Source organism: Lonchura striata, chromosome 5, assembly GCF_050655825.1.
Source record: "Lonchura striata isolate lonStrDom1 chromosome 5, ASM5065582v1, whole genome shotgun sequence".
Classification (NCBI taxonomy): Eukaryota; Metazoa; Chordata; class Aves; order Passeriformes; family Estrildidae; genus Lonchura; species Lonchura striata.
The window spans coordinates 16,669,787-16,686,446 of NC_140707.1; the positions used below are offsets into that span (position 1 = coordinate 16,669,787).

General features: G+C 39.6%; 1 protein-coding gene across 6 annotated transcripts in view; it reads left to right on the forward strand.

Moving 5' to 3' along the window:
* The window catches only part of GALNT18 (polypeptide N-acetylgalactosaminyltransferase 18), a 244,246-nt gene that overhangs the window by 146,914 nt on the left and 80,672 nt on the right, over window positions 1–16,660 (forward strand). For all 6 annotated transcript variants that reach the window (XR_014955486.1, XM_085579837.1, XM_085579838.1 and 3 more), the window contains exons 8-9: window positions 8,376–8,561; window positions 12,454–12,591. Coding sequence is in view for 5 of the 6 variants with exons in the window: in XM_085579837.1 (XP_085435963.1) it covers window positions 8,376–8,561; window positions 12,454–12,591 (324 nt within the window). In the remaining variant the exon portion in view is untranslated. The remainder of the gene's footprint in view (window positions 1–8,375; window positions 8,562–12,453; window positions 12,592–16,660) is intronic.

Sequence of the window (16,660 nt, forward strand, 5' to 3'; positions counted from 1 at the left end):
TGCTCACAAATATTGCTCTTGCCTCAGTCTTTAATAATGCTGATAGAATTTGGGCTACAGTGCTGTGGAAAGGGACCTCGGGGTGCTGGTTAATGCCAAGTTGAACGTGGGTCAGCAGTGCCATGCAGCCAGGAGGGCCAGTCCTGTCCTGGGGGACATCAGGCCCAGCATCGCCAGCGGGCAAGGGAGGGATTGTCCCACTCTCTCTGCAATGGGGCAGCCTCACCTCCAGTGCTGGGACAGTTTTGGGTGTCACTATATAAAAGAGACATTAAACTCTTAGACAGTGTCCAAAGAAGGGCAGTGAAGATGATGAAGGGTCTGGAGAAGAAGGTGTGTGAGGAGGGACTGAGGACACTTGTGCTGTTCAGCCTGGGAGGAGATGAGGCTCATTGCAGTCACAATTAACTTGTGAGGGGAAGAGGAGGAGCAGCCTGACCTCTTCTCTGTGATGACCACCACCAGAACCCAAGGGAAAGGCCTGAAGCTGAGTCAGGGAAGGTTTGGGTTGGATATCAGGAAAAGATTCTTCGCAGAGGGTATCTGGGCACTGGAACAGGCTCCCCAGGGAAGTGGTCACCGCACCAAGCCTGACAGAGTTGAGAAAGTGTTTGGACAATGCTCTCAGACACATGATGTGACTCTTGTGGTGTCCTGTGTAGGGCCAGGAATTGAACTGTGGTGATCCTTGTGGGTCCCTCCCAACCCAGCATATTGTATTCTGTGACCAGGTCTTTAGGCACAGTGCAAGATTCACAAGACTGATCAAGCTGAGTGTAGCTGTGGTAAGGGAGAGAAAGGTAAAGCCATAAAAGATGGCCAGCACAGTACATTGCTCTGTGAATACTAAACCCATGGTGATCCTGTTTTTCAGCCTCCTGCTTTTGTGCTTTTTAAGACAAGAAGTGATTTCTTTTACTTCCTGTTCATAACTTAAACTTGGAAATGTAGTGATTGATGTGTGGGTCCTTCACTGTGCCTGGCAATGAGACAGACACGCTTGGAAGAGAAGTGACTGGAGCCACAAGCCTTCAGTGACCCTTGACATGTGTTATCTCCACGGGACACAGGCAGAGAGTGGTTCCTGCAGTTCACACCAGCAGCACACCATGCCTAGTTTAACAGTGCACTGTAAAAGTTTCACAGCTCATGAAGATGCATGCAAAATTAATCCCTTCAGAACAAAACAATTTAAAAAGTACATAATGAAGCAATTAGCTAAAAGAGGAAGAAAAGTAACGACAATTTAATTTGTGAAGAATCTTTACATATATTAGGTTTTCAATGAGAGTATTTTATGAAGGCACAATTAACGTAAAATGAGGCCTGTGAGGCAATTAATGATGACTTCAAAAGTTAGATTTAAGGGATAATTTACATTTTAAAAATGAAGAGCAGCTCTAGTTATGTTAAAGTCTTTTACTTTCCTTTTAAAAAGCCTTTTGTATTGTGGGGGTGTGCTTTTGTAGGTTGCTTCCAGATTCACATTAAAATATCAGCTTGGTTATGAAAAAGGACTGTTCTTCCATACAAATGAATAAGTTTACCTAAAAGTATGACAGGATTGTGTGATGATCAGAAATATTTAGTGAAGGTTATTTGAATTCAGTGGAGATATTACCTAAATAAACATTAACATATTTCATCCAGTGTCTCTCTGCAGAGACAGATACTCAACAAATGTGCACAACAGTCCAAACACATCCAGGGTATGATCGAAAACTCACTGATAGCAACTAGAAATATGAACATTGACTTCATGGATCTTTGTGTCTGACAATTCTCTGTGTCCTTTCTGCAGTCACCTGTCAAGATACCAAAATAAAAATGCAGATTCAAAATTATTATGGTGTTGAATGAAAATAGCTTATTCATATTTGTCTGTAAAATATCAAGCTCATTACTGGTTATCTGTAAACAATTAATGGTAATGACAAAGGCTGACAAGATTCACAAGTAGTTTTTACAATAAATTGTTCCCAAAAATATATTTCAAAGATACTGGTAACTAATTAGTTTGTATCTACAGTAGTAATTAATTTACACTGACTGTTTTTTTTAACTTCAGGGCATCTTTAATGAGTACTTCTAATTTTGTAATTTGCAACCTTCACAGAATCTAGAAATTACTTCAGCTTTTTGAGAAATCACTTAATTATTAAAAGGTTTTTGTTTGCAGTCCAAGTGAGCTGATGGTATCAAACAAGGTCACATTAGCTCTTGGAGAAACTGCATAATCTGTGTAAATTTAATGAATGCAGTGCATGCTAATAAACTGCTTGATGACTTATAGGGTTTATTTTTTTATTAGATTAAGGTTCTATAACATAAAAAGAACACTCAGTGATTAAAGAGATAAAAAGAAACTTCTAATTAAGAAGTGTTATATCATTTTATAATGAAGTATAAATTAAATATTTGAGAAAAGGATCAGCTTCAGAGTTGTGATTGTTTTGATTAAATATGCAAATTCAAATGCATTTAAGCGAAATGGGAGAGGATTTACTAATTAATGTAGTGAAAGCAGTTTTCCAGATGTGAATGGAATTTGCTTAAAAAAACTTGTAACCAGATTGATTTGGGTATTTGTAAGGAAGTGTGAGTGCCATGTGGCTCTGCGAGCGCTGTGGGATGCCTGGTGGGAGAGAGAGAGGGGTGACAGGGGTTTCAGGACTTTGCAAGTTGCTCTAAAAAGCCACTTGCTGTGTTCCTGCTCCTGTAGCTGCCTCACTTGTCCTGTCCCCCTGGACTGCCCAATGCTCAGGTCCTGTACCCCTCCAAGAGAGGAGTCGTCCCTGCTGAGCTGTTGTGCCATCACCTGTGTCCTCTCAGTGGTTTTAAGTTGCTCTCCTGCCTCTCCCAGCATGGAGAACCTGTTTTCCTTTTACTCTGTGGTGCTACTTTAAATTTAAACATAAATTCTCACAGATTTAGGGCCACAATTAAAAGGATGTGCCAATGAACATTCAGTAAATTAACAGTGTGAGTGCTTAGAGCTTGGACAGCTTGTCCACTTAAGCCACAACAACTGAAGATTTAAAAGGGAGTTTCCCCCTCCTTTCCCCCTCACCCACCCTCCAGCAGATTCCCTGGGCTCATTTAATGTCCCTGTCATCTCTCCTTTGATTTGCTTAGTTTAGGGCATGGGGTCTGCTAATTTTAGCCTTTCATCTCTCTAAGTGTTCGCCTTGTCACTGCTATTGTCCTTTTGGATCTTGAATTTTTTTATGGAATTTTACTACCTTTGGGTAGTGATAAGGGAACAAGGAACTCTTTCAAGAAGAGAAATCCCTCTAAGCCTTTCTTGGGGCTGTACCAAATATATGAACCTCCTAAGGAAATTCAAGAATAAAGAGCCCTTTCTCAGGCTGCCTTGGAAGGGAACATTGGAAATGCACTGAAGTGGGCTCAGAGTTCTTTGGAAGGGAAACTCCAGTTGCTGTGTTCTTTTCCTGAAAGACTGTTTTTGCAATGTAAACCAGCGGGATGAGAACCTCAGGAAATTCCTCCAGATAAAAATAAACCTTTTGCCTACCTGAGACTCCAGCAATCATGGAAAGTACTCCCAAAGATACATTGACCCTCACACTTCAAAATTTTCTAATGCAAAGTCTGAGGCCTGTTGGTACAGTTTTGTAATTGATGCTTTTACAGCATGACATGTGAATTACTATGTATTGTGTCACAGTGATGAAAGCATATGTTATTTTTTACAACTGCATATGTATATTTTGAGATTTGGCAGGAAATTGAGATTATTGCTGGTAATTTCCACTGCTTGCCTGTCATAGGTAAATTATCTTCATGGGCAACAGGAAAATTTATTGAATTTCCTTTTAAGCATGGTTTAGGAAATTGTTTTCTTTGCAATTTGTACAAGTAGGTTAGTCATTAAGTATTACTGATTGCAGCCACAGTATGCTCAGAAATGTAACATTTTACTTCAAACCATTCCATGTGGTTTGAAAAAGTCTTTGAAGCTCTTATCATTAGACTTCTTTCTAAAGCCATGGGTGATAATTTGAAAAAGCTCTACTGATTTTTAACTTTTGCATGTGTTTATAGCCATCAAATAAAATAGCAGTCCAGCAAAACTAGAAGGGTGCTATTCAGTGTGGATAAAGCCTGAATAAAGATTGCTAATGACAGCAAAAAATAGCTGCAAAATCCACAGGGGAATAGTGTGAAGCTGTGAGGAACTAACCCCTCAATTTCTATTCCTTCCTGTTTACAGGAATTTTATTAGATGAAGAACAGGCCACTCTAAAAGGCTGCTCAACTTCCCTTGAAGTAGAGTCTTTGAGAAAATGCATCTCTTAGTATTAAAATATTACTTTTAAAAAAAGCCATAAAAATTGTATCTGACTGAAAGGTATTTGTTTAGAGTAATTAATTAGTCTTTCCTGTGCACTTCTGATATGAGATTTTTACCATCTCAAGGTTTTTCTCTTGAAAAACCATCCAGCTACCCACAATAGCTCCAACACAATGGTTAGAGCACCAGGGATTAATGTAAATGAGTGAAAGAGATGGGAGGAGGTAGTAGTGGTCAGATTCAAGTGGATATTTGGTCTAGAAGAGAAAGAAACTGCAAGAAATTCCATTATTTAAAATATAATCAGGGAAGAATTTAAAAAAAAACCTGATGCTTTTTGTAGCGATTATTTATGTTTATTATTTAGCATTCATACATGTGGTTCAGTGTAGTGTTTAGTGTATGAACAGCAAAGCCCTTCATTCCTTGGCTGAAGATTTTGCATATTTTAGGGAGCTGGGGATGCTGACTTCTATGAGATTCCAGGAGAATATCATGTCATTTGAAAGTCCTACTTTGGTGCCTGTTACCTCCATTTCTATTTGTTGGTTTTTTTTTAACAACTTAAATGCACTGAAAGATGCTCCCTAAATGCAATGAGAGATTTCTTGCCAGACTGTAATCCCACTGGCAAAGAACACTGGGAGAGAGAAGGGACATTGGCTTGTCCCATATGTGACCAGCTGAGCTTGTCAGGATTCTACTTTCTGCCTTTTTAAAGCATTGCCTCTGCTTCCACTTGGCAAGGTTTCATGCTCCTTGTTAAGTGCTGTAGCTAATTTTTGTGCATTTTAGGAAAGTTTTGCTTGGAAATAATATGGTTTTGAAACTGTTTAATGCAACTTAGCAGTTCTATATTTATATTTAATTAATTGATAGAAATTAATTAGTCTTTGAAAATGGAACAAAGACTGACAGTGTCTGGGAGAAAGGAGTGGCCACTGGAATTGATTAATTGGTGTTTATTCAGGTAGAGGGTAATTTTTATTTGCAAACTCTGTTAAGGGTTTGGTCATCTCAGGTTGTTTTTTGAAAACATCTCACTTCAGTATTAAGTCAAATCATAGTTTCCTGATAACTGAATCAATGCTGAAATTATACATGACTGCTCTTCCAAATTTCAGTTCTTAAAACTTTGCTTGGAAATTCAGCTTATTGTAAGCTGTGAACTTTTTGGCTCAACTTGTTGTGAAGACAGCATTGAGACCTAACTCTGAAAATCCCACAAAAGATTTGGTGTTCACTTGCTGGCCTTGGCTGAAGGCCATCCCTGGTTGGAATGAGTAGAGGCTGGGCAGAATACACAGTGCACATGTGTTGTGAATTGCCCTGTCCTGGGCTAAATTATGACCATCTCTACATCTTCCTTGTTTTTTATGATACTAATTTAGGCACTGTACAATGAGTAACTCTGAAACAATTTATAGCTGGATGTCCATGCTGTACAGAGAAATTAGTTGGACTGAAAGCAGGCATTGTGTGAGCACAGCCTGGTGGTAGTTCACATTTAATCTCTATTAAGAGATGTAGTTGGACCATTTATAATTAAATGTTTGACAAACTATTATTTTTGTTAGATTGTTAAACTGGATTGCCCGCTTAATATGATATTTAGAAAGGCAGAACACAAATTTTGTTTCCAGTTTATTTTTGTGCCAGATCAGTTGCTTATTTATTTTTAAATATTTATCATCATCTCAGTTTTTCTCTGATTTTGATAATGGTTATGCTTATTTACTCTAATGCTTTTCCAAGTTCTGGAAAACAGAGATGTGCTGAAGACTTTTCAGCTCCCTTTTTGGCTGCACAGCAGGTTCATGGGTTAGCTCCCTTTCCACAGAGCTCTGCAAACTGGGCTCTATCTCTTCTCCCAGCATATGCTGAATGCAATTAGGCACCAGTTCAGAAAAAAGCTTTGTAAACATTCTGAATTCATGCCACATTTTCTGGCCTCGGGAGCTGCCAAATGCCTAAATGCTGTATTCAAGCCAGATGTCTAAATATATAAAATGAATGACTGAACAAAGTGCCTCCGTAGTAGAGCATATGCCTATAGGGTGGACAGATCTGAGGGGCCTGAGATCAGCTCCAGAACAGGATGTTTTTCCAGCCCACATCCCTGGCCACCAGGAGGGAGACCAGAATATGACCCCCTGGATGAAGAAAGAAGCATCCTCCACTCTCATTTTTTGCTTTCTTAGTATGAGGTACCAAGCCTCAGGAGTTTCTGCTGGCAGTATCCCAAGGCAAACTCTGTCACTTCTCAGTGAGTACACCTGCCTCTGGGACACCCAGGTAATTGTTCAGTAGAATCAAACAGTTTGGGTACATCTGGTCTTTCGCCTGAGCAGCATCCACTCAACCATTATGAATGGCCTGCCTTGATCTTGTTAGGAAGCTTATATGATACAAAAAATAACTCATATACTTCACTGACTCTTAAGCTTGTCAATGTGGTTTTCTCTTTTGTTGAAAGCAAAAAAGTAAATCAGAAATTAAAGCATTAATTATGATTAATATTGTGTATTTTAGCTCAGTTGTGGTAGTGGGCAAAACTGAAATCTAATTGAACAGGTAGAGTAACCTACATAAAAAGCTATTATAAGAGTAGTTTCCGATGAAATTTTTCACACAACATTTTCATTAGGCAGTCTCAGTCTTCTTCTCTCCTCAAAAGGAATAGACCTGGTCCTTTCTCAACCATGTTTAAAGCAAAGTGTAAGGTGTATTTATATTCCTAATCTTCATAGAACCTGAAACTTCAACGGTCTTAAAAAGCTGATTGGCCTACTTTCCCTTTTATGGCAAGCTGCCTACTTTAAGATTCTGGGTAGTGCATGCATGTACTGTGAAGAACTTCAGAGAAAAGTCTTGCAAGGCTTAAAACTTGAACCAGGTGTTACTGTTTTGAATGCCCTATAAATGGTTTTATTAATAATCTTGAAAACAACTTAATTGAGCCAGGCAGAGTGCGGTGAGTGGCTGCCAGAGCTCACCCTGGGTCAGGGGTTGCTCTGTGTGGTGGAAAAGTCTCTCTTCCAACCCGAGCTTCCAAAGAAAGGCTCAGCAGTCTCTGTGGTTCAGTCCCAAGGCAGTTTATTGCAAGTTATCTAAAAGATTTTCTTCTCAGGCTGCTGTGGTTTGCTCAGAGCTCAGGCAGAGGCACACACACACCCTGACATCCTCTCTGACTCCCGACTGCTTCTTCTCTCCCCACCCAGGGCTGCTGCTCTCTTTTATATGGTACATTACGTGTTACATGGTTACAGTTTTTCCCCAATGCCTATTACCTATATTAAATGGTGCTTTTCTGTCTTTTATATGGTACATTACGTGTTACATGGTTACAGTTTTTCCCAATGCCTATTACCTGTATTAAATGGTGCTTTTCTATCTTTTATATGGGACATTACATGTTACATGTTTGCAGTTTTTCCCCAATGCCTATTACCTATATTAAATAGTGCCTTTCTACTCTAAACCAATCTGTGAGTGCCAACATCACCAAGAACATGGAGGTAAGGAAGAAGAAAGAGGAAGGACAGGACAGGCCCAAATCCCAAATCCATATTAAAACTTCTGACCCCCATGTACAAAACCAAAACCCCCCTGTACAGCACTCAAAAATTCTTCCCTCTACTTTGTAACTACTTCTACTATAATATCTAAACTTTTGTGACTTCTTGTTCTTCCTGCAAGGTTGGTAAATCATTCCATAGCTCAAACCCAAAATCACAGCTGTTTCCAGCTGCCTGCCAGGGTCTCAAATGCTTCTGACCTGGACCTGGAACCTCCAAAAATGTCTGAGGGACATTTTGAGTTCCCACAAGTGGCTACTGGTAACTTAGAAACTCTATAGTAAGGTGAAGTAGCGCTAATAATTTATGGTAAGAAAAAGTAATAACCCTCCCCTCACAACCTCTTTATAGTCCAAGAAGTCTTGAATGGTTATTCTCCTTTCTAACAATGAAATAAAACAATTCCAGTGTCTTTTGCTGGAGGCTAGCAGTGGTGTAGGGTGCTGCCACTAGCAGAATGTCCTTTTATTTCTCCCTGCTAGGTGTGGCAGTGTGGAGGAAGCATCGAGGTTCTGCCTTGCTCCAGGATTGCCCACATCGAAAGAGCACACAAACCATACACAGAGGATCTGACTGCTCATGTCCGGAGAAATGCTCTGAGGGTGGCTGAGGTCTGGATGGACGAGTTTAAGAGCCATGTCTATATGGCCTGGAACATACCCCAGGAGGTAAGTCACAGCGACCAGTGCTTCTAAACTCTGGCTTTAGATCCTTTTCATTTTGGTTACTATCCTGAATTTTGATTTTTTTTTTTGGTAGGATTTTATTTGTATGTATGTATGTATTTATGTCCCATATACAGGCATGAGGTATATGCCCATACATACACAATTGCATGTAAGCATATATATGTAGTTGTGTCTTATTCTAGAATAATGTTTTTGTCTTTAGGTTCCTTAAAAAATAATTTATTGTCAAGTTTATTCTTTTCACTGATGACTCTTCATGGATATTTTAAACTAGTAGCTGCAGAAATGCGGGGGGAAAAAACATTAATTGCACCTCTTAATTTGAACTTTAGTCTCCTATTTACCATCACAGAGAGCTATAATTCCATCAGATTTGTGAGGAGAGACCTGCCAGGGCATATTGACATCTATGGATGCAAGTGTGGGGTATCTGATAAGTACAGAACATCAGAGTGAAGGTGGCTTGGTAGGTGTCATGATGTTCTTGCTGCAACTCCCCACTGGACTGTTTGTCCTGATTTCTTTTCCATGGATGAGTACTGCTTGGTCCATTGTATTGAAGAGATAATGTCAGATGGCCAACATCAGAGTTCAGTTTGATTTTAGCTGTTCTTCATTTCTGTAGTCAATGGTATTTAATCTGTGAACAACTGTGAGCTAAAGGGCTCAGAGCAAGGGCACTGTACGTACTCAGAAATTGTGTGATTGTTTCCACCTAGAAGCTGGAAAGCATGGTTCTGTTGAATTTGGAGTTTAACTTAGAGTACAACTCTCATCATTACAGCAAAAGCAAAGTCTTAAATTAAAGAGCAGATTAGTTTTTCTTTAATAAAATCTCTCTAATTTGACAACAGTTCAGACAAACTGATTTTGCTGCAATTTCTGTGTCAAGAAATAAAATGCTGTACTTCTCCTCTAGTTTAATTAGAAGAAAATGTTTGAAACAACAGCTAAATACATGAAACCTGATGTTGGTTCAGCTGCTTCTTCCATCTCTCATGATTAAAACTAGATAAGGAAAAGTGGGGAAGTCATTGTCCTATTTTAGGTTGCAGCATTAGTCACTTAATTTGCTATGACTGTGAAAAAAAATCCTCTATAACCTGATATAGGAAAGGACTTTTCTGAAAGGCCCATGTTCATGGAATCAAAACTGCCCTCTACGTGTCCCAGTTTTGAGTAGTTGCACAGAAGTCCATACAAGAATAAAGACATTTCTGCACAGAAGTTGCTTATTTTATGACAAAGCAATTCCAAATGAATTTTATTTGTCATTAGCCTGGTAGATTTAAATTTCAGTTTCTATTTCATATTGTTAATTATTTTCTTGAAGATTGGTTCATCTTCATTGATTAATCCAAGTTTTAGTTTTTTGACTTGCAAACAAAACATTAACACAAAACTTAGAAATTCCTTTTGCTAATGAGGATGTACAGCACTATACACTAATTTGCATCATATTCATGCAGAGGTGATGGTGGTGTTGCTTAATCTTGTGCAAATTTGAGATCCAAATGCAGTTAGAGATCAAATTCATAAAGAATGCAAAGATAAGTTGCAGTTGGACAATTACAGGAGTAATTCTCTATCTGGAAGCTAATGAATACTGGTAATGGACTGTGTAGGTAGTAGAAATGTATTTAGTTACAATAGTCAGGACTTTCCATGAAATATGTTATTCCAAAATGTTAAATATGGGACCTGATTTTTTCTTTGGAAGAATTCCTAGATCTCTGAGAAGTCAGATGTTTCCAAAGGTTTTAGTCTTTGGGCACTAATACTACTACTACTACTACTACTACTACTACTACTACTACTAATAATAATAATAATAATAATAATAATAATAATAATAATAATAATAATAATAATAATCCAGAGGAGTCAGGTGCATTTTGCAGTGTGCTGTGACTGCCCTTTCAGGATCTCTGTGGGCTTCTCTCTGTAGTGCTGAGGGCTCCAAATGGAGACCTCTGCTGCCATGGTGACTTCTGCATCACTGACACTTGGGTAAATAGATTCAGAAAAGCACTTGAAACCCAGAGGAAAGATTCTTCAAGTCCCAGAATCAGGAGCTGTGCTTTTCATGTGTTCTGCCTGCACTTCTGGTTTTGTTTCTTGGTTTGTTTTTTTTCCCCCTGTCATATTCTCAGCTTTGGGGAGCACACTCTCTTATCGGTGGTGATAAAGCCAGTGTACTACATGTGAGCTGTTTTTATTCTCCAGCTGCATGAAAGGATGTGATTACTGAGGCCCTTAATTCTCTTTCTTATACTGTGAACTGTGAGGGAACAGGCACTGGTGCCTTCAGGTTGCATAAGAAAGGATTTGGAAGTCAGTGGACCAATTCAGTACTTGATCCCAGGATGCCTTGTTAATGCCTGAAGTGGAATGTTTGTGTGCTGGCACCCTCCTTTTCCTTTACACAAGTGTCACATACACTGGCAAGTGCAGCCAGAGTGGTGCATGAATGGGTTTTCTTCACAAGACCCATTCATTGTTTTTCAGCACACTATAACCTTTTTAGTCATTTGCTGCAAAATTCAGAAAAAAAAAAATTCCACTTAAGGAGTAGTTCCACATAAAGTTTTACAGATGATGTAGGGCTTGAGAAGGGGAGTCACCATTTTTAAAAGTGTTATGTCTTATCTGTGAATGCCAGATCACTGTTTCCTGCTTTTTAGCAGACTTTGCCAATGTGGAAGTCAATTTTACTTCAGTTAGAAAATGCTTCCATAATAAAATATACTTGTTCCAGATTAACATTAATTCAGTGCTTTGGGATGTAGTGGTTGTTTTCAGCAGCTCCGAAATATAGGTAGTTACACAGATACTTTTTTTTTTGTGTAACTAAGAAAATTCAGTGGTTTTTTTTAAATATTGCCAAAATCTTTGGGGTGTTCATGGCCCAGTAAAAGGCTATTGCTTAAGAAGATAGATCCTAAGATTTCCCTATGAAAATGTATTTATCCTGTGTTTTGCTCTGAGGCAGAAGTCATTGAGCACAGTGTGTGGAGCAAAATGTCTCATTTTACTTCCTGTCAAGAGCAGCCACAGATTTGCACTTAGATCCATCTCTAAAAATTTCTGCTGTGTGATTTTGATGTGATAAATTATTGATTTTTTTATACAAGGCCTTTATGAAAGTCATGCTTTGTGATCTGCTCTTAGGAAAAGTAGAAACTAGGTTAGCCAGAAATGTAAAGGAGAGTAAAAATTAAGGTAGAGAATATTCAGCAATTGCTTTTAACAAAAATAACACATTCTCTTTTTACATTACAAAAGAACTTTAATAAGTGCTGTTTCAGAGAGGTGAGCAGAGCTTCTGCTCTTTGCAGTCAAGCAGTAATCCAGGCTTCAGAAATGGCCAGAAAGTGTCATACACTATTGATTAGGCCCCACTGGGACACTAGCAATACTCATGTTTCTAGGGCAACTTGCTACTTCCTGCCAATTCCTTTTGGATTTGGAAAGTGCCAAGAAATTAGAGAACAGCAGTGATATTCATTGGACACTGGATCTAAACCCCATGGAAGTCAACAGGAGTAGTCCCATACACCAAAGCAGACTATGAAAGAGACCCTTCCATGGTGAACTGTATCATATTTAACTAGGGCACTTCTGGGGTATGTGTGGGGAGCAGACTCACTTCACAACCAAAACGTGTTTATTGTCATAGGTCAAAACAATGTTTGGCTCTTGGGGATGGTGGTATGCAGGGCCAGGAGTTGGGCTCAGTGATCCTGATGGGTCCTTGCCAGCTCAGTTTATTCTGTGATTCTGCAATGAGGAAGGTTCTGGGTGTGTAGTTTAGACAGAAGTGTGTCACTGATGTTTCTATGACTTTTTCTGCCCTTTGTTTCATGTGCAGGACTCCGGAATTGATATTGGTGATATTTCAGAGAGGAAGGCCCTAAGGAAAAAGCTCCAGTGCAAGACCTTTAGGTGGTATCTTGTCAGCGTGTATCCAGAAATGAGAATGTACTCAGATACCATTGCCTATGGGGTGGTAAGGATCTTGTTTACATTTCCCATTATAAAAACATGGGGGAAAAAGGTGTAATAGTGGAAGTAATTAATGAAGACAATGCCTGACTCAAAGTAAAAGAATCAGATCAATTTAAAGTCACCAGTTAAATAATATGGTTAGTTGACAGAGACAGCACTCTGTCCTCCCTGATTTTTTTGTTGTTTGTTTGTTTGCTTCATGGCTTGCATTCCACACAGAAATACTCAAGGTGTGATTTTGCAGGTATATTGGAGCTGGCAGGTTCGTGGCAGCAGGGGAATTTGCAAAATAGACTCGGTATCTCAACTGCAGCCTTCTTAAGATTGTAGCCAGATCTTAATTTAGAAACATGGAGTCATTTAGGATGGAAAGACCTTTAATATAATCAAATCCAACTGCTAAAGGCTGATGCTCTCCCTTATTAGACTTTTAGCCATTTAAGGGAAATGCTGATCCACCCTAGAACAGGTATCACAATCAAAGACTAACATTCCAAGTTAACCAAATCTCACATAGCTTCCCATGTATAAAGCACCACTAGAGAGGTTTGAGAATTATGTTGCATCCAACAGAAAGTGCAGCTAAATCCATGCATTTTGGGCTCATCATTACTTGTGGGACAGTAGTGCCCTTGTCTGTGTTGCAATCACGCTTGAATTGCATTGTGCTAATTAAGGCAGAAGCAATTCTTGCCCCTTGGAAATTGGCAGGGCCCCAGACAGGAAGGGCAGGTGTGCATGGCATGGAAGATGAACAGAGTAAATTAAAACAGGCCCATAATAAGGTAGTAGACCGAGGATGTCCTTTTTACTTTCACTTCCACTGTCATTTTCACAAAAAATTAATTCCTTTGAATTAATTTTTTTCTTTTTGTAAGACAATCCTAATTAGAAAATGTGGGAACAGAACATACAAGTGAAAGGTTTGTCTTCAGAAAACTGATCTGTGCAGTTGGCCAGTGTGGCTCTGGAAGAGCCCTGAGGGTGCCATAGAGCAGCTGCTGTGTTTTGGCAAACAAAGGGACGTACATCATGTGAAGTTCCATGGCCCCTGTGATAATATGTTAAAATAACCATGCTGGCTTTTCATAAAATCATACAAGAAAAGCACTTCAGCAAAGGTTTAGCTCATTGCTAAATGCATTACCTAATGGTTACCTCCTGTTATATGTGATGAATGTAATTCACGCCAGTATGATACGATATGTGTAATATTTGATATTGTTGCAAGCACACACACCAGCATTGGGAGTTGCCCCCACATATTCAAAAACTGGTTTCTGACAAAACCTCATTTGCAACCTAATACATGTGGCTGCATTAATCATCCCAGCAACGACTGAAGTCCTCCAGGCTGATACATCTGAATGCCACGTTCCAGTAACTCCATCAAGGAGAGTCATCACCACAGGACCCCAAATTGTTTTACCCCCGCACAGAGAAAAGAGACTTTATGAATGTGTGGGACTTGGAATGGGAAGAAACGATGGATTGCCGAAATCCTGGACTTGGGCTGTTGGGGAATGGTTGTTGGAACAAGGCCATGATTCTATGGAATACCTGTTCCAAAAAACCTCTGTGTAAGATCCCAGAATCAGGCTTTTGTCTGCCTTGGGAAACAGAGCTTGGGAAACAGTCTCTGTTTCGAGGCCTGGGAAGCTGCATACTTGTACAAGGTCTGGGAACAAGATAATAAGGACAGGCATAGCCTCTAAGATAGTCTCTGTCCTTGGAAGGCATGACTTAGAGATGACAAACTTGGCTTGGAGAACATCTTATTTAAAATTTGTATTTTTCATTTTTAATTTGGCGGGATCAATTTTTTATCTATAACACTCCCACATTAGTTCAGAACAATGCCAAAATGATACCTGTGAGCCTCTGCCACACACCATGGAACTGCCCTCAGTGATGCTGTGATCCAATCAAGTGTGGAGCTTCCTGAGGAGAAGGAGGCATAGCAGCCAACTAATGCATGGTTCTGCTTGTAGGTGGCTTTGGACAAAAACAGTCTTTCCAGGTAGAAGTGATACAATACAAATAAAGTACCTAAATAAGGTAAAGGCTGTGGAAGAGCTAAAGTACTCATCTTAAGATCAACTCCACATTGTGCAAGTCAAAAGGAAAATCAGCAACAGTGATTTTATACTGAGAGGTTTTCATCAACCAGAAAGAGTAAGAAGAGTTTTTTACAGAAATACTGAACACAGTGGTCAGCTTGGAGAAGAGAAGGCTTCGGGGAGACCTTAGAGCAACCTTCCAGTACCTAAAGACAGCTAAAGGGAGCTGGAGAGGGACTTTTCACAAGGATGTATAGTGATAGGACAAGAGGGAATGGCATTAAACTGAACAAAGGCAGGGTTAAATTAGATATTTGGAGAAAATTCTTTAAGGCTAGGGTGGCACTGAAAGAGGTTTCCCAGAGAGATCATGGACTCTTTGTCCCTGGAGGTGTTCAAGACCAGGGTGGATGGGTCTTTGAGTAAGCTGGTCTAGTGGAAGGTGTCCTAGCCTATGGCAGGGGGGTTGGAGTGAGATAATCTTTAATGTGTCTTCTAACCTGTCTAGGTTTACAAGACTGGTGTCTGCTAGGGAAGGCAGAAAGCCTACCTTGGAATAGAGAATGCAAACCCCTCTCCCTCCCCCTGAAATATTATAAGTTTGAAAGGAAGGGGGCTCTCAGGCAAATATAGGGGAATAGGAATAACAGTTCTTTACTAGTATATATATCAAGGCAAAACAAAAAACCAATAACTATGGCATTAACAACAAACAGAACCAGGGAGCCAGTAACAGGCTCCTTGACTGCAGGCACTCTCCCCTTTGGTACAGTTTCTGTCACAGCTGTCACGAGAGAGCAGCTGCCCCCAACCCCATCCTTTTTTACCTGCCCCCATTCTCGTGATATTTCTGCCACAACCCCCCCTCCAACAAAGAAACTCCCAAAAACCAAAGGAGTTCCTCTCAAGCACCCAACCATCAGTGCTTCTTACCAGCACAATACAAAGAAATTCCACAGGTCACAAGGAAAGAGCAGAAAAGCCCAACCCCCAACATAACCCAAGCCATTCTATGATCCTAGGATTTAGGTACTGCCCAATAATGCACATGATTATCATCAGCTGAGAGAGATGTGAGGAGCAGGGCCTGATGGTACCATCACAAAGGAAGTAGCGGACAGCTATGACAACAGATAAAGAAGTCACGTTTGGTGAAATACACAGCTCACTGTTTTATGAAATACTGTTGTATGACACAAGATTAAGTGCCCCTATCCTTCTTGTAAAAGAATCATTCAGATGTCTGATCTTCTTTCGTATCTGCTTTGCTGTTTGCTTCAACATCTTACAGCAGAGAAAGGTGTGATATTTCAAAGTGTTATGTGTAACATGGGTAATTTGCACCTATAAGGTGATATATATGTAATGTTTTATATTACTAAAAAATATTGTCATAAAGCATGTGAGTCTGAGCCAGTGGGTAGCCTCACATATATTGAAACTACTGCTGGTAAGAAAGAGGAAGACTTAATTTGCAAGCTAAAACAGGTCTGGAGATGGGTCGTTTCCCAAGGTGATCAAAAAAATCCCAAGCCATGATTGTCTCAACAACTACCCAAGACTGAGATCGCTGGGACAACCAAAAGATACATCTCAATGCCAAGTTCCCATAACTCAGTCAGGGGTGTACATCACTCTCCAGACACAGTTTTGTTCAACTCAGGGCAAATAAAAGAGACTCTATAAATATGTGGGACTTCGAATGGAAAGAAAAGCACAATCACCAAAAACCTTGCCTCGAGCAAAATAAACTATAAAAACTGCTTGAGCAAGACAGTCAGTGTGAAACATAAGAGACACTATACTGTAATAGTCAGACCTGTGTCTCGCCCAGCACTGATCCCGGGCTCCGCACTGTCCTTTTCTTTGTGGCTAGCTCAGATAGAATTTGATCACTAAATAAAAGCTATTATTTTTTAATTTAGCTAGATCAATTTTTACCTATAAGAAACTTTTTTTTTTTTTTTAGGAAATAGAAATACTGCTACTATAGCATTATCAATTTTTAAA